Source organism: Taudactylus pleione, unplaced genomic scaffold, assembly GCF_031769625.1.
Source record: "Taudactylus pleione unplaced genomic scaffold, aTauple2 ptg000064l, whole genome shotgun sequence".
Lineage (NCBI taxonomy): Eukaryota > Metazoa > Chordata > Amphibia > Anura > Myobatrachidae > Taudactylus > Taudactylus pleione.
The window spans coordinates 3,460,789-3,485,918 of NW_028284466.1; the positions used below are offsets into that span (position 1 = coordinate 3,460,789).

Consider the following 25,130-nt stretch of genomic DNA (forward strand, 5'->3'; position numbering starts at 1 on the left):
CAAACATCGCGATGGATTGAATAGCTCCGGGAGCTATCTCCCGGCGTTATTTACATCGCGCTCAATTGAATCAAGCCCACAGCTACTTATTCAAATATAGAAAATCTGGTCCCTGTGCCCACTTTACCACCCTATTTCATGCCTAAAAGCTTTGTGGGCCAAGCAAAGTACAATTGAAATTTGTGTAATAGATACCATATTTTGTTTATTCAATGTAAGCTTATTGATTCTATTTGATAAAAATGTTTTAATATAACATGTTCTGAATAAGAAGCTGGAAACTGAATAAGAAGCTGGAGCTCGAATAAGAAGCTAACTTCAGCCTCGTTGAAAATAGGCACACTTCCTTATCTAGCAGTGCTGGAACTACAAGTCCCAGCCACACAGCTACCAACAAGCTTTGCGGCTGGGCATACTGTGATTTTTACATTTCCACAACTAAGGTGCAGGCTGCCTAATCTTTGCCCTGCGGCTGCCATGTACCATCGATGGTGAGACCCACCGATGGCCATATCTAGGCATTCTGCCTATATCAGTTCGTTCAGTGACCGTGCCGTGGTCGCTCTAGCGTCACATGATGCTGTTTAGTTTCTCTCCCCGGCGGTTATACGCGCCTGTACGTCGAACATCCACTTTTGAAACTAATTGGCCTGTAATGGTCACGTGAGTACAGAGCACTGGTAGAAGTGCGGAGATCCTGGTTGTTATGGTGACGGAAAGCAAAGCTACTTCCGGTAACGAAGACAGCGACGCATGCGCAGAGGTGTCTCTCCTGATGGTGCTGTACGGCACGACTACAGTTACAGCACAAGAGCGGCATACACAAGTACTGTGAGAGAAGGTAAGTGTGTATCAGGCTCAGTTCTCCTAACCTGGATTATTCATTAGGGCGAGCTGAATATGCAGGTCATTAATTAGTATTTGTAATATAGTGTTTTCACAGCATGGCAGTAGGTGTTCTACTCGTGGACATTGCAGATTAACTACTTTCTTATGGTGCGTACACACTGGGCGATTAAAGTGGACGACTGAACGATAACGATATCGTTATCGTTCAGTCGTCCACTTTATCGTCCATGTTTAACACAAAAAAGATGAACGATGACGACGACGCGCGTTCCCGCGGGTCGTTCGTCATCCTCGTTCATCGGGCTGACATGCAGGCCAACCTGACGACCTCGTCAGGTTGCTGCATGTCAGGGAATGGGTGAGAGAGCCCGGCGCTGAACGATATCGCTAATGATATCGTTCAGCGGCTGTGCTCAATGTCATGAACGACATTGAGCACAGCCTGCCGGGGACACACTAGACGATATCGCTCAGGGAGCATATCGTCTAGTGTGTATGCACCTTTATGGTGCGTACACACTGGGCGATTAAAGTGGATGACTGAACGATAACGATATCGTTATCGTTCAGTCGTCCACTTTATCGTCCATGTTTAAAGGTGCATACACACTAGACGATATGCTCCCTGAGCGATATCGTCTAGTGTGTCCCCGGCAGGCTGTGCTCAATGTCGTTCATGACATTGAGCACAGCCGCTGAACAATATCATTAGCGATATCGTTCAGCGCCGGGCTCTCTCACCCATTCCCTGACATGCAGCAACCTGACGAGGTCGTCAGGTTGGCCTGCATGTCAGCCCGATGAACGAGGATGACGAACGACCCGCGGGAACGCGCGTCGTCGTCATCGTTCATCTTTTTTGTGTTAAACATGGACGATAAAGTGGACGACTGAACGATAACGATATCGTTATCGTTCAGTCGTCCACTTTAAACGCCCAGTGTGTACGCACCATAACACAAAAAAGATGAACGATGACGACGACGCGCGTTCCCGCGGGTCGTTCGTCATCCTCGTTCATCGGGCTGACATGCAGGCCAACCTGACGACCTCGTCAGGTTGCTGCATGTCAGGGAATGGGTGAGAGAGCCCGGCGCTGAACGATATCGCTAATGATATTGTTCAGCGGCTGTGCTCAATGTCATGAACGACATTGAGCACAGCCTGCCGGGGACACACTAGACGATATCGCTCAGGGAGCATATCGTCTAGTGTGTATGCACCTTTAGGGTATTCTCAGGTCGGAAGACAGCTAACCAGAGTCAGGATTTGAGTATGCAATATCGCTGATCTGTTCTATACATTGCTAGGTATATATATATTTTTTCTTAATGTAGGAATAAATTAAATAGGTCTCTAAGGGTTTCTATTGTATTTGCCAATGGTTGGAACTTGGTAGTGCCTGGTGCCCAACGGAGCAATTAAATTGTTGCTCCATTAGGGTGCGAACAGCTGCTGGCGCTGGCATTCCTGCCAACACAGGTAACTTGCAGGATTTTACACGGGATTTTACACATGAAACCCTGCAGTGTAAATGGCGCGATCCATGTCACAATGACCCAGATCATTCCGCATGCCGCCCAATTGGCCGGCTTCAGTAGCGCTTGAAGATGATGTCATCTCCAAGTGTCCACTGCAATGCCAGAAGAGCCAGGTCACTGCAGATCCGGCTCCGGTGTGAACGGTGCAGACTTGGGAATATCCTGGGTAGGCGCCGTATTATGAAAGGGTTAAGTTCTGGGTCTGATCCGGATTAGAACTCTGGGCCTGATTCAGACCCGGACGCTAAGCTGCGAATGCATGCTATGGCCGATAATTGCACGTTTGCGTATGCGTGAATATGCGTATGTGCGAGTCACTGCGCTCGGGAATTGTGCGCTCGTAGTACACAGACTGGATGCTAATTTGAGTGACAGCGCCGTTTATGGGTGGTAACAGGGGAAGGTACTTGTGAACGGGTGAGTGGATGTGCGAACGCTGGCGTGTCTGGGCGTATAAATGGCATTTTAGGGGCGTGCATAATTAGCAAAGAAGCTTCATTGTACACGTCACTGCATTTTAGCCAGCACTGATCGCAGTGTTTGTGGTGGGCTAGGGTCTACCTCAAGCACTGCGTGCAGCTCCGATTAATTACACACTTCCTGGAGATGACGTGTGCTAAGGAAGAAAGGTGGGCGTCTTTATAATGTCGTGCGTTAGCTCTGCCGTCGCTATTTAAGGCATAGAGGGCGTCCTTCCACCAGACAGTTCGATTGCGGCATTTACATACCCGATCCCTTTTGGCAGCGTGAGAGCGCAGCTTAGCGTCCGGGTCTGAATGAGCTCCTCTGTTCCAACCCCCGGGTGAGATCCGGAACTTTGGTGTAATATTCACAAATCCATACAACTATCTGCATTTCCTACGTAGACTACAGCAAAGTATTGTTCCCTATTATATTATTGGACAGACAAACTCTATATCACCATCATCTATCATTGTAGTCTAATTGGCTCACATAGTGTGTGTGTGTGTGTGTGTATGTGAAGATAAGATGGCGCCAGTAACCTATAACAACCCCCTCAATATAAGTAAACAGTCAAATGTAACTTATGTAACACAGATACACTATTACAAATGAATAAGTAAATGCCTATACATAGAAACTGCCCTCCTTTTAGATATCAGGGTGTCATCTGAACAGTAGGATAGGTAGGGGATACGTGCTGAGTTAATGTGTAGATGGGTGTACCATTCAGCGACTGTCAAATTTCAAACAGGTAAGCAAAACAGTGTAATATCAGCTAATGCTTCAATTTCATATAGGACATAAAGTGCAAGTGAATAAATAGATACAATATGGAATAAAAACAATGATATAAATTAAAACAGAGAGGGGACTGATAAGGAAATCTAAGTCAGTAAAACAATGGGGGTATGGGAAATTAAAACAGGTACAGTACAAAGGCAATTAAAAAACAGTAGTTCATGGGATTGGCTCAGTTGAATGGGTTTCTCCATTATATAATTTAGCAATAAAGGAGAAAATGCTTATCTGAGTCCAAGTATCAACATAAAAGGTTCATAAGGCAAGATGGATCACTGGCCAGAGTGATACACTCTTGTTTTTTAATTGCCTTTGTACTGTACCACTTGTTTTAATTTCCCATACCCCCATTGTTTTACTGACTTCGATTTCCTTATCAGTCCCCTATCTGTTTTAATTTATATAATTGTTTTTATTCCATATTGTATTAATTAAATTTAGTATATTTATTCACCACCCCATAGTGCACTTGACTACTTTTATTTGTTATATTATCTATTTATTCACTTGCACTTTACATCCTATATGAAATTCCAGCATTAGCTGATATTACACAGTCTTGCATACCTGTTTGAAACTTGACAGTCGCTGAATGGTCTCTCTCCCTCTCCCTCTCTCTCGTCACGCCGTACTCTCTGTCCTATTTTCTATCCTTTAACCCCCAAAATGGATCCCACAGTAGCACTTATATTGTGTGTTTTACCCCTATCAGATTGTTAGCCTTTATTTTGAAATTCTGTTGTTTTGTATTCTCTTTCTGATGCTGTGGACTGTGGATCTCTAGTAAACAAATTATTTTAAACAAACAAACAAAACGACCACGCATTTACAAATTTGTCAGCTGATAAGATAACATTATATAACCAGCTATGGGGCTGATTCTGAGTCGGGTGAAGTTCTTTGTATGGACGCAAATAACGTGTTTTAACATACAGCAAATGCGCAGATGCAAATTTATGCAGTTTTGTGTATCTGTCTTATTCTTAGTTGAACGCATCTTTGCTGAATCTGTCCTTCCGTGAATTGGACGTTTCGGGACAGGAACTGCGCAGCAATAATACGATCACACAGAGCTGTTCTGTCTTGTGGGAGTGTCATAGGTGAGTAGCCTGAGCTCTGTGCTATTTGGAGTTGTGCGTATGGAGAAGTGAAGCCGGTTTCAGATGAATCTCTTGCACATAGAATGGGGCTGGTGCCAGTGCCGATACTAGTGATAATTGCGACTGTGAACGGAAAACGGTGGGCGGAGCTGCACGGATTCTCGCATTAGACCTGCAGAAATTGGCATTGAGTAGTAGGTCAGGCTCCTGCGGCATCACACAAACACGCCCACTGTGCGTCTGACTCAGATCCATGATCCCATTAGCTTCATGTGGCCAATTCTTGACTAATGTGTATCCTATCCAGTTGCATTAGAATGCTTCCATTGGAGCAGTAGTTTTCATATTATATCTATATTCATTTACGCTCTTGTTTGATCCTTAGGTGTTACTTAATAATGGAAGCGGAGAAAAAACACTGGGTTGAAGAGTTATTTTCACCACATTTCAGTGCACAAGATTTCTTTCATGAGTCTTTTGAACCCGATCTGCTGACATCAGAAAAGCTGGCCAAGGAGAAGGCCCAGAGAGTGGAAGGGATTTACCAGGCTGCAGTTTGTCAAGTTCAGAAAGAGGAAAATCAGAAAAGAAAAGAGATCTTGTCTAAGATGATCATTCGAGATTATGACCATCCAGCCACAGGCCAAAATGCCACCTGCCCGTCCTGTCAGAGATTAAAGGCCGATTCAGTTATGGCTGCTGATGGCAATGATGATAGCATTTGGAATGAAGATGATCTGATCCTTTTAAGACATGAAATGAAGAAAAAACATTCCGAAGGAAACCACTTGAAACTTCAGTTCAGTTCTTGCAAGGTTGAGATATGTGAATTGAAGGCCAAACAAAAGGAGACCGAATGGGAGTTAGAGGCCATGAGAACGACCCTGGCGACATCAAAAAGAGCGAATGAATGTAAAGGCGTCTTGCTAAAGCAGATGCAGAAAGAGGGAGAGAAAAAGGATTCAGACCTACATGTTCTACAGAAAGACCTGCAGGGAAAATGTGTGATGTTGAGCAGACTTACTAAGAGTTTAAGTAGATCAAGGGAGGAAATCCAGGATTTACAGTTTCAGAAACGAGACTTGGAGCAGGAATTAAAAACTTTGAAACAGCAACAGGGACTTAGAAATGACTTTGCTATAGAAAAAGTCAGACTGCAGTATGAAGTAAAAATGAATAAGCTGCTCCGAGAAATAGAGACTATTAAAGAAAAGAGACAGATATACAAATCGACGTGCTAGAGAGGCATATAAACAGTGTTTTATTTAGAAACCGTCTAAACAAGTCTTGATTTCAGTCATCTGTTCTATCTGGGTTGGGTATGAAATCCTGGCGGCTCAATAGCCGCCGGGATGAAATACCGACGCCGGAAGCCCGACAGAGGAGAATCCCGACGAAGTAGGTAAGTCATCTAACCTTACCCTTTACTCCCCCCTAACCCTCCCTTAGGGGTACCTAACCCTAAAACACCTGGGGTGGTGCCTAACCCTAAGTCCCTCCCAGGGTGCCAAACATTCCTCTGCACCCTAAACTTAACCTGCCTGGGGGTGCCTAACCCTAACCTCCCCCCGGTGGCGCCTAACCCTTCCCAGGGTCCCTAAACCTAATCAGGGTACCAGTACCAGGATATCTGGTGGTCATATCATCATTTCAGCTATAGATCTGTATGTGGCAGAGAAGGGTTACACAGAATGACTTCAGATGACTGCCAATTCCTAATGGAATGGTGGTGTGGTCCTTCAAGCTGGCTATAGCTTCAAAATGTACATGATCACTTAGTGCCTTGGCGCACATAGATATGTACCCAGAAATGGATAAAGACCACATGGGGTCCTAGACAACATATGGGTTTGTAAATATAAAGCATGCAACATGCGCCACAGGAACCTTGTAATGAGTGTATTGCAGAATAAACGTACTATGAAAATGGTATTGGGAAAAAGATGTTTACTGTTAAGATTAATACACACTGATAAAGCAATACGGAAACTACTCCAAAGGCCGTCTCACAGTACAAAACGAAACAAAAACAAACATAAAAACAAGCAAAAAGAAAGCAAAGTCAGCAATGGAATATTATCCAATCACAATGAAAAATGACACTATGAGGAAGATGGGTTCCTCGAGGTAATGGGTTAAGTCTGATGCCGCACGGAGGCGGTAGTCTGCCACAGAGGTGATGGGATTCAGTAACAGCAAATAACAGCCACAGAGGCGGTGGGATTCAGTGACAGCAAGTATCCCGCCACTGTATGAATAGTGTTGATGAACCCTTAATGGAGAGTGGCGTCCCACAACTCCAACATAGGGTATTGTGTGTAGAGTAATGAAGTTGGAATTAGTACAGCTGCTGAGTAGATATAGAGGTGATCTTGTTAAAGATGGCCGGCATAGGTGTTGCAAAACGGGTGGAGTTGCCTCGCAGGGCCAGTGTTAAACTCTGGACTTGCTTATGGCAGTCGGGGTGTGCAGGTAACAGCGTATGGCTCCTGGTGAGGGGGCAATGCTACTGACCTTAAAGCCACCGAATCTGTCGCGGCAGTCTTGGAGAGACCGACTCTGGCGAAAAGGCCTTGCTGGGCCAAACGCCAGGTGATCTCTCCTACGGAGTCTTACCTGTGTCCGATGCGGGCGTCTCTAGCTCCGTCTCAGTCCGTCTTCACAGTGCGTGCCGTCTGCACGTTACTGCCTCTGCCGGGAAACTTCTATCCTGGTGACTTCCGGGTGCTCTTATCTTCGATCACGTGATCGCGTCTCAGGGGCCGGAGGTAGCTGCGGGTGGGTGACTCGGTATACCAGGCTGTACAATGATACGGGAAAGGTGCAGGAAAGTCGCTTGAACGTAGCAGGTAAAGCCACGTGGGAGGTGTGGATGTGCAAAGTTGGTGCTCCTACGCGTAGCAGCCTCACGGCCTTCGTCAGGGAGTATGTGGCAACCATCTTGGATGTGGGCAATAAAAGCCCATAGGTTATGATGTCACTGGAGGGTGATTGGGCCTAAAAACAAGTCAATCAAATCAAACTTGATCCCTCCTAGTCACTCCGTGTAACGTATAGCATGTCAAACCAGAAATAAAGTAACATCTGGCCAGATACACTGGTGGAATCATGGCAATCAATGAACATAAATAAATACAAACAAAAGTACATATACAGATCATTAAGTTAAAAATGAAAGTACAAATGGGAGTAGGGGGAAATGTATATATACAATATGCGTCATTATGTGCATACGCAGTTGCCCATGTGTCGTGTCAAGACCTCAAAGCACTTGTGTTTACAGTATCCTATGCAGAACATTCGTTGGCATACCTTGGAACTAGGATACTGTTTGGAACGTTACGCTTATAAAGAGTCTCTGACTCAGGTACTAATTTAAGCCGGTGTATGTCAGCCTGTAATAACTGATTTAACTTTGTTGTCCAAATTCAGTCCTTGTGGTTTAAATGTTTTGAGTGTGTATATGCATTTGAGTTCTTTATTTATCTTACGCTCAAAATCTCCCCCCCTCCAATTCTTTGTGACCAATTTAATTCCCATATATGTCAGGCCTGCTGGGTTTTGCTCATGTTTCTCTTTAAAATGGTTAGAGAGTGAGTGTGTCTCTAGTCCCTTCTTTATATTCCTGATATGTTCTGCTATACGTATTTTGAGTGTTCTGGTGGTCCTGCCTATGTACTGGAGTTTGCATGGGCACTCTAACAAGTATATTACCCCTGTGCTATGACAAGTCATGTGTTCTCCAATGTTATATGATGTGTTGGTTGTATTTGATGTGAAGGATGTTATCCCTTTTGTAGTGATTGTATGTGTCTTACACGCATAACAGTGTCCGCAATAATAGAAGCCTTTTTTCAGTGGCATCTTTGTTAAGGACATCTGTTTTGGTTCTCTTCTGTTCAAGTGGCTGTGTGTCAATTTTGATTTGAGATCCCCAGCTTTTCTATACACTATCTTTGGTCTGGTAGGTAATACATCTGAAAGTATTTCATCCTCCATAAGTATGTGCCAGTGCTTATTCATTATAGCTTCTATTCTTTTGTTGTCTTGATTAAACTGAGTAATGAAAATGGTTTTAAAATCGTCTTTTTTTCTCCTTATATCTGTATGTTAAGAGCTCTTCTCTATTTGTCATTAGAGCCTTCTGTAGGTCTGTATCTAGACTGTTTATTATAGCCTCTCTCTTTGAAATCTTGTCTCATCTTACTGGCTTGTGTCGTAAAATCTTCTAATTTCGTGCAGTTGCGTCTTATTCTTTTGAATTGTCCTAAGGGGACATTCCTTATCCGATTTGGACAGAGGAGAATCCCGACGAAGTAGGTAAGTCATCTAACCTTACCCTTTACTCCCCCCTAACCCTCCCTTAGGGGTACCTAACCCTAAAACACCTGGGGTGGTGCCTAACCCTAAGTCCATCCCAGGGTGCCAAACATTCCCCTGCACCCTAAACTTAACCTGCCTGGGGGTGCCTAACCCTAACCTCCCCCCGGTGGCGCCTAACCCTTCCCAGGGTCCCTAAACCTAATCAGGGTACCAGTACCAGGATATCTGGTGGTCATATCATCATTTCAGATATAGATCTGTATGTGGCAGAGAAGGGTTACACAGAATGACTTCAGATGACTGCCAATTCCTAATGGAATGGTGGTGTGGTCCTTCAAGCTGGCTATAGCTTCAAAATGTACATGATCACTTAGTGCCTTGGCGCACATAGATATGTACCCAGAAATGGATAAAGACCACATGGGGTCCTAGACAACATATGGGTTTGGGCCACCTTCCTTCATTTGTCCCAAAAAAACAAATACAGACAAAAGTAATCTGAATCCTAGGCATTATATAAGGTTGCGTAATGGATAATCCAGTTAGGTCTGTACTACAGCTGACCAACAGAAGTCCAGGCTGATCATCAATGCAGTGTTACTGCTGTGATTGGACCAAATGGTGGTCAACGCAAGTGCTGACCCCTAATAAAAGTACTGCATCTTGTTATAGAGCTTGCTCTTCAGCTTAAATAATATTTAGGTGTCAGTGTAACTATGGGGTCTATTTACTAAGCCTTGGATTAAAATTAAGTGAACGGAGATAAAGTAACAGCCAACCAGCTCCTAACTCATTTTTTCAAACACAGCCTGTAAAATGGCAGTTAGGAGCTGATTGGCTGGTACTTTATGTCCGTTCACTTTATCTCCATCCAAGACTTAGTAAATAGACCCTTGAGTGAGAGAAAACAAGAAAATCTCATTGAGCTGTGCTCATTTGGTCATGTAGCTCCTGCAATGCCTCTGAGCACGAGACCTCTCCTTATCTGTCATGCTTTTTTAACTGTGAGTATGGTTGTCAAAGAACCCTTCATTGTCTGCTTAGATCACTGAGAAGCGAATGCTAGTGGGCTTGGGTGACCAGTTAAAATAAAAGCCTGAGTATCTCCTGTAAGGACTGTTAGTGGAATTGGAGGACTACAGGATTGTGGGATTTTCTTGTGTAACTATCTTGCTAAATTCCACCCTCACCTAACTGTAATGACAGCTGATAATATCTGCGCCATGCAGGGGGAGGACATATGAACCGTGGATCTATCGCCGGTAATTACACCAAATCCTGCTCTGTGGAAGAGCTAGCAAAGAATTTGACTAAGGGGAAACATTAAGAGGGGGAGAAAGAGATGGGGACAGAACATTACAATATAATTCTCTGATCGATTGCCCTAAATATAAAACTGTTTCACCTTTGTTCCCTGTTACATTGTGTCCTCCGAAAGCAGTCCTTATATACAGCACCATTATTCTCATATTAGAAATGACGAATGCTTATTTCATCCCTCCTTCTATAAGCTGAGATGACACTTTATAAAGAAAAGATTATGGGGTCTATTTAATAAGCCTTGGATGGAGATAAAGTCCCAACCAACCAGCTCCTAACTGTCTTTTTTTTTCAAACAGCCTGTAACATGACAGGAGCTGATTGGCTGGTACTTTATCTCCGTTGACTTTATCTCCATCCAAGGCTTAGTAAATAGACCCCTATAACTGATATGTCTGTGCATAGCATGTTCATCTTTAAATATTTATATCTTTGTATGTAAATGTACCGTTCTGTATAATGGACCGATGGTATTACAAGGAAATGTGTTTTCGCCACACTACCCTTACGCTCTGCCCACAAAGCTGCTGTCTCATGTGTCTTTACGATGGAACAAGTAACGTACGTTCATTGACAAATAGATATTAAAACAATTTTTATTTAATTTTTTAGCTTTCTAATTACACAGCTAATTTCTTAGCTACCATTTATCTATATAAGAGATATACAAAACCAGACTCCATTCAGGATGGCAGCAAATAAATCCTAGCTTCGTATAGTACACATTAGACCCCGTCTGGTGAAGGGTGCTTACTGTATACAGCACAGAGACTCCTTCACACCATGACTCTAAAGTATTTGGTTTTGACATCCTGCAGGAGGTAGAGATTGAGGGAAGGAATGCCTGCGTGGGTATGTATGTGACATGGTCCTGCTGATCAATGGTTGGGACTGAGCAGCCAGATATATCAGTATATGGCCAGCTACACTGCTAGTTTAAACGCTATATTATCATTTTTAGTTTCTGACTGTCCACTTGTCTCCATCTGCTTTTCCAAAATATTTTAATGCTATGATGCATGTTCGCAGGTACTTACCCAATATATTAAACCTTATTTTTATATTGCCAGGCTTGGCAACATTATACATACAGGGCCAGCCTCCAATTATCCAATGCATCTTCTGTTCCTGGTGCCTACAGCTTACCTGAACAACTCTATATTACATGTAACTATGCCATGAGCAGATCTATAGAATAACCCGGCTCATTGGGATTCCAAGACAGGACCCTGGTTTACAGCACTAGTGCGAATAGCATGGTGTATTTCAATGAAGCCTATCAATTCACTAGAGCTGCACATCTTGCTGTTATAACAAGTCATGTCTGCTGTAGCTACACTAAACCCTGAATTTATATTCATTTCCTTCGATTCTAGATAAATATTCCATCTAAACTGAAACTAAAATAAAAGATTTAAACGTTGAATCTAAGGAGAAGTCCTCCAAAGTATTGCATCAAGAATGCGCTGTTCAGTGTAACCTTGCATAGTGAGTTTTTAACTAAAGGTAGTTTCAAGATTGCATAACTTATACGGAAAGGGCCTGAATCATAGTGGGAAATAAATTGGACTTCTGTTTCTCAAAATAAGCATGCACAGAAAGAAAAATAATCTATAGTCACCCATTTGCACAGCTGTATGTATTTTGAGCATATGCACCTAGGGCCTGATTCAGCTTCGGACGGAAATGCAAAGCTGCTTGTAAGCAGCTTTGCAATTCCGTCTGTGCAGATATTGTAATGCAGAAGGAGGCATCACCCCTCCTGCTGCATTACTTATCCGAGCTGCGTTGTCCAACACAGCATCGGATAATCTGCGGAACATAGTCCGGCTAAGGTGACCCATGGGGTCATGCAGCCGGCCACCGCAGATGAGAGGAAGAAGCCAGGAAATCTATGTCAGCCGACGGAGATCTTGGCCTTTTCCCTCCCCCGCAACAGCGGTGACATGCCTCCGTTTCTGGAAACGGAGGGCATCGCCACCCCCCTCCCCATCCACAAACGGCAGCAGACTGTCAATCACTGACAGTCTGCTGACAGTCTCCGTGCGGGATCGCAGACCCATTCTACACATGCGCAGAACGGATCAGGTGCCTGCGCAGATTCTCGATCATTCAGCGGTGCGCGCTAAATGGGGACCCTAGTTTGTTGCTAGTCATTATCGGCATGCAGGACCGTAACTAGGGTAGTGCGAACTGTGCCATGGCACAGGGCACCATAGGGCAGGGGGCGCTTGTTGGGCCTGTCAATTTTCCTGTTTATTATCATTCTCCCTTGTAGCTTCCTCTTCTTTTATCCCCAGCATCTCCTGGCCGCCCCTATCTCTTCCCTGGCCCTTCCCCATGAGGCCATGGCCCTTTTTTAGGTGCACGATCTTATATCCCTATTTAAAAAATGGAGGGGGGGCAATGCTCTCTGGCACAGGGCACCAAAAAGCCTAGTTACGGCTCTGTCGGCATGCCCTAAGGTCTGCATAGCCTGCATATGTGTTACTGAATGCCCCATCGCACCACAGTCCGGCTTTTTCAGTGGTAAATGTAGATTGCGATTGGAATGTTAAGGATACTGTCTGTGAACCTCTATAACCCCTGCCTATACCTTCTAATATCCTAATTATAAACCTCTAAGGATTACGCTTATTTGCGTACGCAGTCATACAGTAAATAAAGACTCCAGACCTAGAATCTGTGGTTCCAAAGCACAAGGTATTATTCAAGTAAAAGTAAAGCAGTTACATGCTATGATCCTCATATAATCTTAGCGCAAAGAGATTATACAGACCCAAGTACAATTATACATACGCAGCGCTCTCTGGTCCAGATGTTAGGCATCAGCAAGAAATCCCTCGTCAATCAGCATTCCGCACAAAGACTAGGAACCCAGGGTCAGAGCACACATATTTATACCCCCCAGAAATAAACAACACAATAGAGAAGTTTGTTGCTAATACCATTGGTCCTAAAGGAGAGGGCATATGTTACAAGGCATTTAACAGGTTGATTCAAATAGACACAACCCAGCCTCTAACAACTGGGGGTCTCAGGATGTTGCATGAGGCAGGAAACCAAACAGTTGTTCATTTAATGTACATTTTGTTGCTTGAAGTCTCTGCGGTCCATAAGTTGAGAATGCATGATGCGATCTCCACACCGATGGTACCGGAATACTGTTGAAAGAGTACGCTCAGTACAATACCAATCACGGCTTACTTATACCAAATAATCTTTATTTCACAGAATGAATAAACTTAAATCTTATACTTTAAAGCTTATTAAACCTTTTATGTGAATATGTAATGTGTAAGTATGCGGGGTGTGATGTACAGACCCTAGTTAACTTGGGGCAGATGCGTGCACATGAAGCTAATAAACAGCGTTTTCATACAGGATCTTATGCATTCGCTAATATGCGATTAGTTAACAGCGCAATTGTGCGTATTAATGTGTGTATGAGAAATGGTGCACTTAAATCTCACTTAAACTAAGTGAACACTCAGCAGTTTGGAATGCTGAGCCTTATAGTTCCACACTCTCAGCAGCCCCCACCCTTCCCAGGCTCAAAAGTACAGTCCTTTGTTCTCCCAGGGTCTTGTGTAAATGCAAATTAGCACAGCTCCAAGACCCAAACCTCAGATAACACTCTTGGCTTTGAAGGTATTTTATTGCAGGAAGCCTGCTAATGTAAGGTGCTACAAACGACCCTCTTGCTGTATTCGAGCAGGGCCACCTGGAGTGAGAGCAGACGTTATGTCCAGGAAGCTTGTCTACACAGGCTAGTTGTCGCGTGGCCATTTGCTCTGTTTAGCTAATGCAATCCAATTTTGACATACTGTACAGCCATTTCTGAAATATATCCTTTAGGGGAATTATAATAATATACACTTTATCCAGAGCACCCAAACTACGTAAAGTCATGAAATGGGCTTTTGATGAATCGCCGTACCTTATGGCGATGGTGACAGATGCAATCGCATGATGCTAATAGTAATATTGCCACATGTACTAAAGTTTATCTAAAATGGCACTTAGGCGGCCATTCGCAAAATTCCAGCTTCGACAATGTGTATGACTGCACTTGTATGTGTCCATTTTCTGAGCAGTGCAAGTTCACGCAAGGTTAGGTCTGCAAAGAGGTATAGGTTCAACTTTGCCTCAGCCCCAGAGTGTTTTGAACTTGACCTGTTTTGTGACAATTGACCAATTGCTTGTAGTCTTTGACCATGGCGTCAAACTGTTGTTCCTGAAGAGACAAATAATTATCCTGCCATGCATGGTTTTATGTCTCATCTCCAACAGTGCCAGTTCCCGCTGCACCTGAGCCCTGTAGGGACAAGTCAGTTGTGCATCAGAGAAAAATGGTTTATAATGAAAAGTAAAACAAACAAAAAAGTGGATTATAGAGTTATTTTTATTACAAATTTTAGCAAGTGTCCAGATACAATATAGAAATAGACACTTTAAAGACAATATATTGTACATTAATTGTATGACATATAATAACAGGGAGGGATTGCAACCTGCAAAACTAAATGATGACATAGGATTTAAAGATTAGATTTTCAAATACAGGCTACCTGCCCACACATGTGCATAACAATGTTCCTATAACAGGGAGCCCACTTCTACATTATATAATGAGAATAATAAAGAGCAAATATAACACATGCTCTTATCCAATTTATCTTAATAGTGATTTCATATTTCTTAGCCAATGATGTTGCTTATATCCAGGTCCAACAGAATGGTTGGAGGGAGAAGTAAGGCACAGACACACTATGGCACAGGTTCCCAAACTCGGTCCTCAGGACCCCAAACAGTGCATGTTTTCCAGGTCTCCTCACAGAATCACAAGTGAGATATTAGCTCCACCTGTGGATCTTTTGAAATGTGTCCGTGAGTAATGAGTACACATGTGCACCTGTTGGGTGACCTGCAAAACGTGAACTGTGTGGGGTCCTGAGGACCGAGTTTGAGAACCACTGCACTATGGTATATTGTAATACTAGCTGCAGTACCCAGCTCTGCTCGTATGGAAGTCTGATATCTGTCTCTCTGTAGACAGCTGGCTCCCTCCCTAAGTGGTCTGCACTCTGGTGATCTCTGCCACTTGGAAACTAGCTCCCTTGTACTGAGCCACGCCTCCTGGACAAGAACCACCTTTAGGGGCTCGAACTAAGCCGGCCCCTCTGTTCTCTTCAGTGGCTGCCTGTCAGTATTCTCATCAGTGAGGATACCGCTTCAGCCTCCCCAGATGACAGGGAGCTCCACCGATCACCGCACATAGCGGCTTCCTGAACAGCAGGTACACCAGCGCTTTTGTAATGTGTCTCAGGTGGCAGCTGCCCTCTTTACTGCGGGCTCTGGTCTCCTCTCACTGCTCACAGCAAAAGTTCCTCTTCAGAGCATAGGGCTGAAAATAATTGAGACTTGCTGAGAGCAGGGCAGGAACCCTCTCCCCACAGAGCCCCACCCACAGCCCCCTGAAGACCAATCGTGATGATCCTTAGCCTAAAACCTGCCTGGGAACATTACCTACACAATGGAGAAAACCACATAACAATCGATTCAGTGGTTGTAAAGCTTATCGTGACCAGACAAACAGACATTCTCATTTATAGGTATTATAGATATGTTCCTACTTAATTGTCATGTTTGCGGTGTATCCAAATAAACGTGGTGGAGCTTTTGAATATGCAAACACATCGCTGTCTCAAATTTACGTACTGAAGGTGTTCGGGCCTCTGGTGTCTGCCTGAGAACTGTACGTGATTTACAAGTTTCTACAATAATTACAGGTTTCATGGGTTTGGGTCTTGCTGGCCACAGGAAGTGGTTGAAACAACAGGGATGCAGGAGTGGATTGCAAAGGCTGGATGCCTAGGGACACATCACTACTAAAGTCGAGAACAGCCAAGGAGCGGCAATTAAGAAATTCATTAGACATTAGTAGACCTTCATTTCTGAGAAGGGAATTAGAACAAACCATGATTATCAACTGAAAACTGGACAGTAGTAATGAAGACTGTGGGGTCTATTTACTAACCAGTGTTAGGTGACAGAGTGAAAAGCGATAAGGTGCCAGCCAATCAACTCCTAACTGCCATCTCACAGGCTGTGTTTGAAAAATGGCAGTTAGGAGCTGATTGGCTGGCACCTTATCACTTTTCACTCTGTCTCCTAAAACTGCTTAGTAAATAGACCCCTATGTTACCAGGACCATGCACAGTAATATGGTGGTATACCTATGCCAGTGGTCATCTTAGCGTTCTTAAGTCCCACAGTTTGGCTGTTGCAAGAGTTCAAATGCATGCATCTGATTGGTCACGCAATTAGCACAACCAGCAAAATAAATTTGGCGCTCTGCTGTGCTCTTTGATGCAAATGTTTTGGTGATACACGAAATTCTACTCCATAATGAATGTAAAGAAGAGATTTTTCATGCACACAAAAAAGAAAAGGAAAAATTATACAACTAATTGACAACAAATATGACGCCACACTTTTTGTTACGGCCACTGATCGCAACACCTTGTTATCTCCTTATAGTCTTCTTCCGGGACCTAGCATCAAAGGGTATCCGTTACTCTCAACTTTTGAGAGTATGTAGAATTTGTAGCAATGATATTCAACTACATAAACAACTAGATATAATGACCAATAAATTCATAGCACATGGCTATGATCCAGTGTCCTTGGAGAAAACCAAGAAGAAAGTTCTAGGTATACCCAGAGAGAATACTTTGTTACCTAAAAAAAAAACAGTACAAGACAAAATCATTTAGCCAACCAGATATAACAGTAGGAGCCAGATAATGAGGAAAAGCGGTTAGATACACACTGGCCCATAATTACAACTGACAGGGAATTAACTACCCTGCAAGGTAAAAACATCATGCCCTGTTTTTCACGGGGCTAAAATGTACAACAGTGATTCCCAACCTCTGCCCTCAAGGAACACTTATACCCCTTTTACACCAGAGCAAAAACCTGGGTTTTTGCTGGGTCTACCCGGGTCGCAGCTCAGTGTAAAAGGGTCCCTGAAAAATAACCTGGGTCAAGTGACCCTGCAATCAAACCCAGGTAGCTACCAGGGTTGGACCCAGGATGGACCCAGGTAATGGTGCAGTGTAAACGGTGCAACCCAGGTTATCTGACCTGGATCATGCCTAAAATGAGCGGATTGGTGGTTGTCGAGCATTCACCTCCCACTTTTTATGACCTCACAGGTTTAGCAGGGCAGACCTGAGTTCAATGTGAACAGGGCTGACCTGGGAGTAACCCAGATCAAAGGTGCAGTGTAAATGGGTCTGACCAGGGTTGGAACCATGTCCAAAAACCCAGGTCGGACCTGGGTTTTTGGTGGAAAAGAGGTATAACAGTCCTGGTTTTAGTGATATCCATGATTGTGCGCAGATGGTAAAATCAAAATAACTGAGGTACTAATTAAGTCACTTGTGCTCAAGTATGGCTATCCCTAAAACCTGGACTGTAATACCCCTTTTCCGCCTAAATTCCGGGTCTGACCCGGAGTTGGAACAAAGTTCCTATCCGGATCAGACCTGGAATTTTGCCGGCGCTGACTCGGGATATACCCGAGTCAGCGCCGCTCACACCGCAGTCGGGTCTGCATAGACCCGGCTTTTGCGGAGTGAAAGTGGACGCTTGGAGATGACGTCATCTCCAAGCGCCACTGAAGCCGGACCAATCGGCCGGCTAGCAGCGCACTCCAGGTCATCGTGACCCGGAGTGCGCTGTTCCCATAGCAGGGTTTCACCGGCTACGCCCGTGTTAAACCCTGCTAGTTACCTGGGTTGGATTGCCGGGTCACTCGACCCGGCGATCCAACCCTCTGCCCTTTTACACCAGGGAGCTGCCCGGGTTAACCCTTCAAAAACCCGGGTTTTAGCTCCGGTGTAAAAGGGGTATAAGTGTGCCTTGAGGACCATGGTTGGGAACCCCTGATGTACAAGGTGGTGCGGCCTGATATTAGTAAATTTGGTAAAAACAACACCAGTCTTTTTGTAGACACTCCAAAAAAGGGTTGCCTTAAATGTGCAGAATGTGTTACCTGTAGTTACATGCTGACTGGGAACATAATTAAACATCCGTTTACAGGGAAAACTTTCAAAATTCTTCATAGACTATAGCTGGGTACACACGTAAAGATTTTCTGTCCAACCATCCAACTAGTTGATTGGTTGGAATGAAAATCTGGTAACATGGGAGTAACTGATGATCAGCAATTTGCTCCTAAGTAGATGCCAGAAAATGGACAAAAACCTGTTGCTTGAACAATTTGTTTAGATCAAACATTTAACAAACTTGTCTGACGACCATTTTCATCTGTTTTCTGGCATTTAGGAGCAAATTGCTGATCATCATTTACTCCCATACGTTACCAGATTTTCATTCCAACCAATCAACTAGTTGGATGGTTGGACAGAAAATCTTTACGTGTGTATGCAGCTTAAGTTGCACTAGCCATTTTGCAATCTATTGCCAAAGTTGCCCTTGTAGCAATATTTACATCGGTAAAACAGAAAGGCAATTTAATGAGAGGCTGGCACTGCACAGATCTGCAATATGTGCAGCCATTCTCTCGGGCACTAGTGAACAGCCTGTGGCTAGGCATTCAGCCTCCATTGGCCACTCCCTTACCTTTATGAGACATAAAATAGTGGACCAGGTGCCCCCGATGGCAAGAGGCGATGGTCGTGGCAAACTCTTTTACAGAAGGAAGCCAAATGGAGGCATCAGTTGGATGCCTTGGCACCAAAAAGCCTCATCGAATCTATGGGCCTACAATGTTTTCTTTTTATAAATAAATTCTGTAGTATATAACTCCCTTACAACATAGGGCCTGATTCAGCAAGCAACACAAGTGAGAGAACGCATGGTGCGAGCCGATGTTTGCGATCTGCGTATGCATTGCACTTGCGCGAACAGGTTGAGTATGGTAAGGGCTCTCTCAGAGTATGCAGGGAGCCCGGAGACCCCTTCGATGTTGATTGACAGGAAGTGCCGTTTGCGGGTGGTGACCGGAGTGGTCGGCCGAACACAGGCGTGCCTGTGCGTTCACACACCATTACAGGGCCGTGCATAAATTAATCTCAGCTGCGACGCATGCAGCCAGACGCCTCTCTGCATGCAGGAATCTCTCAAGTCCTGCGGCAGGGTCAGGTCTACCCTTAGCTTACACGCAGCTTCAATGGCACTCGATGTGTATGCTGTCAATCACGGCATAGGTGAGCGGCTTTATGTTTTGCTGGGTGTCTGCTTGTGCTGCGGACTCCGTGTGTATGCATTGATTAGCATATTGTCGCAGTGGCTGGGGTTCGTGCATCTGCTAGCGTGTGTTCCTTGCTGAATCGGGCCCATAGTTCTATTTTTTTTAGGCTATTAACTTATCTGCAATTTTACAGTTTGGCCACTAGATGGCAAAATCCTTTATGTAATTGATATACATTAAGACAGGGGTCAGGGAACTTTATTATCTTTTACCCCAAAATATATTTAGATACGCCGACGTTACCCCCTTGATTTGAAAGGAAGGAAATCCTATAGTAGTGCCCCCATAGTTATGCCCCTGTAGCAGTGCCCCCAGTTATGCCCCTGTAGTAATGCCCTCATAGTTATGCCCCTGTAGTAGTGCCCCCATAGTTATGCCCCTGTAGTGCCGCTTGAACAAAAAAAAAAAAACTTACCTTAATCCCCGCTCCTGCATCCGCCGTCGTCCTGTCCGCCCGGCTGCTCCTCGGAACTATGGGAGAGACGTCATGACGTCTCTCCCATAGTGCGCATGGAGAGAACTCCAGCCTCCGGCTAAACGCGGCGCTGCAGGGAAGGAGCCGGGCGCCCGCTGGTAATAACATTTTAGCGGGCGTCCAGCTTAGAGCCTCCCTACGGCGCCGGGCTGGAGGTCACTGACGCCTGGTGCAGCGGGTGCACCGCTACACCTGGCGCCAGTGACCTGCATTCCTGGGGGTAATGGACGGACAGCCGGGCATGCAAGGATTCATATGCATGCCTGGCTGTCCGTCCATTACCCCCAGGAATTTCAGTTTTACCCCAAATGGGGTAACTTACCCCTGTTCCCCGACCACTGCATTAAGATTTTATTAACTAATATTTTTGATGCAGTTTAAAGACTTTCCTGCAAGTAACTATTGACCTATTTAGGTATATTGTTAAGAATACATATTTTATTATAACTGTTACTGTACATGCACTGTAATGCTTATGCTGTATCAACACACAGTCTGTGACCATGGTTACGGGTGCACGCTGGCAACAATGGTGAGGAGGAGCACATACTGTGTATGTATGTATATATATATATATATATATATATATACCGTGTTTCCCCGATAATAAGACACTGTTTTATTTTTTTTTTGGTCAAAAAAACTCCATAGGGCTTATTTTCGGGGTAGGGCTTATTTTAGTTAACATTGACGTTGTTGAATGCAGCCAGTGCCCCTCCTTTCTCCCCCTGTTGTTGAATGCAGCCTGTGCCCCTCCATTCCCCCCCCCCCCCCGGCTCCTGCCTTTTTTTTTTTTATTCCTCTCCCTGTTGAATGCAGTCTGTGCACGGCACGCCATTTCCCCACTTACCTTTACGATAAGAAGAATCCAGCGGCGTCTCTATCCTCCACGGTCCACAGCTCCTCATGATCCGCAGCTCCTCCGACGTCGACCTCGCCCTTCAGAGTTGCGTCACGTGCGCTGGCTCCAAAACAATCTTTATTGAAAGCTTGTTTTGGAGTCTGACTTGTTAGGGCTTATTTTCGGGGTAGGGCTTATTTTGGACCCTTTTTCAAAAGTAAGGGTAGGGCTTATTATCGGGGAAACACTGTATATATATATATATATATATATATATATATATATATACTTTTTGTTTGTGAACCCTTAAGCATTTTCTCTATTTCTGCTGAAATTTGGCCTAAAACTACCTCAGATGTTCACACAAGTCCTAAAAGTAGATAGAGAACCAAATCAAACAAATGAGACAAAAAAAATTAGACATGCTCATTTTTTTATTGAGGAAAATGATCCAATATCACATCTGGGAGTGTCAAAAGTATGTGAACCTATAGGCTTAGCAGATATTTTGAAGGTGAAATTAGAGTCAGGTATTTTCAACCTATGGAATGGCAGTCAGGTTTGAGTGAACAACCTTTTTAAAAGAACAGATCTATCAAAGTCTGATGTTCACAACATATGTTTGTGGAAGTGTATCATGCCACGAACAAAGGAGATTTCTGAGGACCTCATATAAAGAGTTGTTGATGCTCATCAGGCTGGAAAAGGTTACAAAACCTTGTCTAAAGAGTTTGTGTTACAGTTCTCGCACTGTTGTGTAAGACCTCTAGAGCCAACGAGAGGATCTTCCACCACTAACAGCCACCTGTTGTTCCCTTAGTGTTTGAGACTCACACCGGTACTTAGGTGGCTGCCTGGATTTAAGCCTCCAGCAGTAGAGGCTTAAACAACCGTTGAGAGACCGTAGGACTGCTGACTGGAAACTTGATGAATCTGAGTAGTGGCAGTCTTTACACTACTAGAACTAGCTGTAGTGAGGCTGCAGGCGATTGGATACATGCACAGGAGTAATGGACAAGGTACACAAGCAGCGGCAGATGATAATAGTCTCGGACATATAGGAACTAAGGTGCAGCCAGGCATAAAGCGGGTAAATAACCGGTTCAGGCTGCGCAGCAGGAGTAACCTGGGTAGTAGTACTGTAGGGTTTACAGACAAGGAGAAGACAGACAAGATTTCAGGTGCGGCAGGGCCGTGGGCTGCGGAGTGGCTTGATCATTGGTCTGGAGTGACCAGGTCGCAGGCTGCAGAATGACTGGACTGAAGACAATGATGCAGTGATGTCAGTGGGTGGACTTCTTGCTCTGTAAGAGCAAAAAGTCCACTGGGACTTGTGGCAACGAGACCATCGCTACCATCATCCTGGCCGCTCGCACTAGCTGTGGGTGGTCACCCACAGCTATGTGAGCGGCCAGGAGGCCGCTCTAAAAATACAATAAGCGGGCACTGTTTCAGAGCGAGCGCTCTGAAAGAGCGTCCGGCTCTGAATCAGGCCCTCAGTACACATCGAGTACAACTACTGAACCACTCTCCGGTGCATCTGGAGTCGCACGTTGTGTACTCAATACACACTATGGATGAGGAGAACGTACATCCAGGCCCCTTGCCTCCAATTTCTCCCTCAACTCAGGACCACAGCTGTCAGCCCCTCAGTAGGGGATTCTTCGGAGTCAAGCGTGACACCTCTCCTCGCTCTCTACCCTTGACTTTGCTACCTACTTTACATCTAAATTTGATTCCATACGTCAAGACATCATATCCATCCAGCCCTCCACCTCCTTTCCCGGATCACCCCTCCCCATCCATTTTACTGACTGACATCCTTTTCCCCTGTATCTGGAGAGGAAGTCATGGCCCTCATCCGGTCCTCCCCCACCTTGACCCTATCCCCTCCTGCCTCCTCCACTACCTCTCTCCTGCCTGCTCCCATCTTGCTCACCTCCTTCATCTCTCCCCCTCATCAGGCACTATCCTTTCAAGCTTGCCCTTGTCTCCCCCATTCTTAACCTACCCTTGATCCTAACATTCTCTCTAACTACCAACCTATCTCTCCTCCTTTTTGCCTCCAAACTCCTTCAGCGTATTGTTTACTACCACCTTACCACCTTTCTTTCCTCCAACTACCTCCTTGACCCTTTTAAGTCTGGCTTCCATTCTCTTCACTTCCCTGAAACTGCCCTCATGAAAGTCCACAACGGCCTCCTTGCTGCCAAATCCAAGGGCCACAGCTCTCTGCTCATTCTCCTTGACCTCTGCTGCTTTTGATATTATGGACCATCCTCTCCTGCTGCAAATCCTTAACGTCCTTGGTCTACGTGACACTGTCCTCTCCTGGATGTCCTCCTACCTCTCTGACTGATCCTTCTCTGTTTCTTCTCATGACTCCTCTTCTCCCCCACAGCCTCTTAGAGTATGTGTACCCCAATGTTCTGTTCTTGGACCTCTCCTATTCTTCCTCTATACATCCTCTCTAGGTGAACTCATCAGCTCTTTTGACCTTCATTATCATGTATGCTGATGATACTCAGATTTACCGTTCCTCCCCTGATCTCTCCTGCTCTCTACTGACTCATATCTCCGCTCTCTCTTCCTGGATGTCCCAGTGATTTCTAAAACTTACTATGTCCAAGACTGAGCTGATCATCTTCCCACCCTCCCATATAACCTCTCTTCCCACTATTTCTTTATCAATTGATGGCACAACTATTTATTCTAGCCCCATGGTGCACTGTCTTGGAGTTATCCTTGACTCATCCCTCTCCTTCAAACCACATATCCAGAACCTCTCGCAATCTTGTCTCGTCCATCTCAAAATATTTCCAATATCAGACCCTATCTCGCCCAGGATGCTACTACCCTTATACACTCACTGATCATCTCCAGATTGGACTACTGTAAGCTCCTCCTATATGGCCTCTCCAAATCCCATCTCTCTCCTCTCCAGTCTGTCCTCAATGCTGCTACTCGGCTCATCTTCCTCTCCAAACACTCTACATCTGCCTCCCCTCTCCTACAAGCCCTCCACTGGCTCCCCTTCCCTTTCAGAACCCAATTCAAGGTTCTCACCCTCGCTTACAAAGCCCTCACCCACTCTTCTCCCACTTACATCTCTGATCTCATCTCCCTTCCCTCTCCTGTATGCCCTCTTCACTCAACTAATGCACGCCACCTTTCATGACAACTGATTACTTCCTCCCACTCCCGCCACTAAGATTTTGCCCATGCTGCTCCCCTCTTTAGGAACTCTCGACCTCTCCCCATCAGACTCCACCTCTCTACAATCATTCAAATGGGCTCTCAAGACCCACTACTTCATTAAAGCCTTCCGGCTCTCATCCTAACTTGCAACTACATGTTCCTTCCTCCCCGTCTTCCCCATCTGTGTCACACCTGTTTTTCTGCCCCTCCCTTTTAGAATGTAAGCTCTTATGAGCAGAGCCTTCTACCCTCTTGTGCTTCTCCCTACTTTATTTTCTTATACTTCTTACTCCCCACTAGGGCACCTAACACTTGGTTGTTTAAGTTCTGCTGCTAATGTGGGTGTTATAGTTGCTAATGTAGCAATGTATATTATCCATGTCCTTGTCCTGCATTGTATTGTACTGTAAGTCGCTGGTCACTTATTTGTTTATGTACTTTGTAAGGCGCTGTGGAAAACTTGTGGCGCCATATAAATAAATTATAATAATAATAAAAGTCATTCGACCAAAGAATGGTTAAAGGAGAAATGTAAAGTTTTGGAATGGCCAAGTCAAAGTCTTGACCTTAATTCAATCGAAATGTTGTGGAAGGTCCTAAAGCGAGCAGTTAATGGGAGGAAACCCACCAACATAACAACAGAGTTGAAGCTGTTTGTTCAGAGGAATGGGGTAACATTCCTAACGGCTGATGTTCAGGACTAATCAGCAATTACCGGAAACGTTTAGAAGCAGTTATTGCTGTACAAGGGGGTCATATCAGATACTTAAAGCAAAGGTTCACATACACTAATAGATATGTGATATTGGATAATTTTCCTCAAAATGAGCATGTCTAATTTTTTTGATTTGGTTCTCTTTCATAGGCGAAACTAGAGATATGGTAATGAGTGATCCCAGTTTAGCCTATTATGTATATATAATCTAGAGTTGCA

General features: G+C 44.6%; 1 protein-coding gene across 1 annotated transcript; it reads left to right on the top strand.

Moving 5' to 3' along the window:
• Window positions 1–700: 700 nt before the first annotated feature.
• Window positions 701–6,025, top strand: CCDC160 (coiled-coil domain containing 160). The gene is made up of 3 exons (XM_088465842.1): window positions 701–841; window positions 4,641–4,753; window positions 5,139–6,025. Exon 3 carries the CDS (start codon window positions 5,152–5,154, stop codon window positions 5,992–5,994), a length of 843 nt encoding a protein of 280 aa, XP_088321968.1. The 5' UTR covers window positions 701–841; window positions 4,641–4,753; window positions 5,139–5,151; the 3' UTR covers window positions 5,995–6,025.
• Window positions 6,026–25,130: the final 19,105 nt, after the last annotated feature.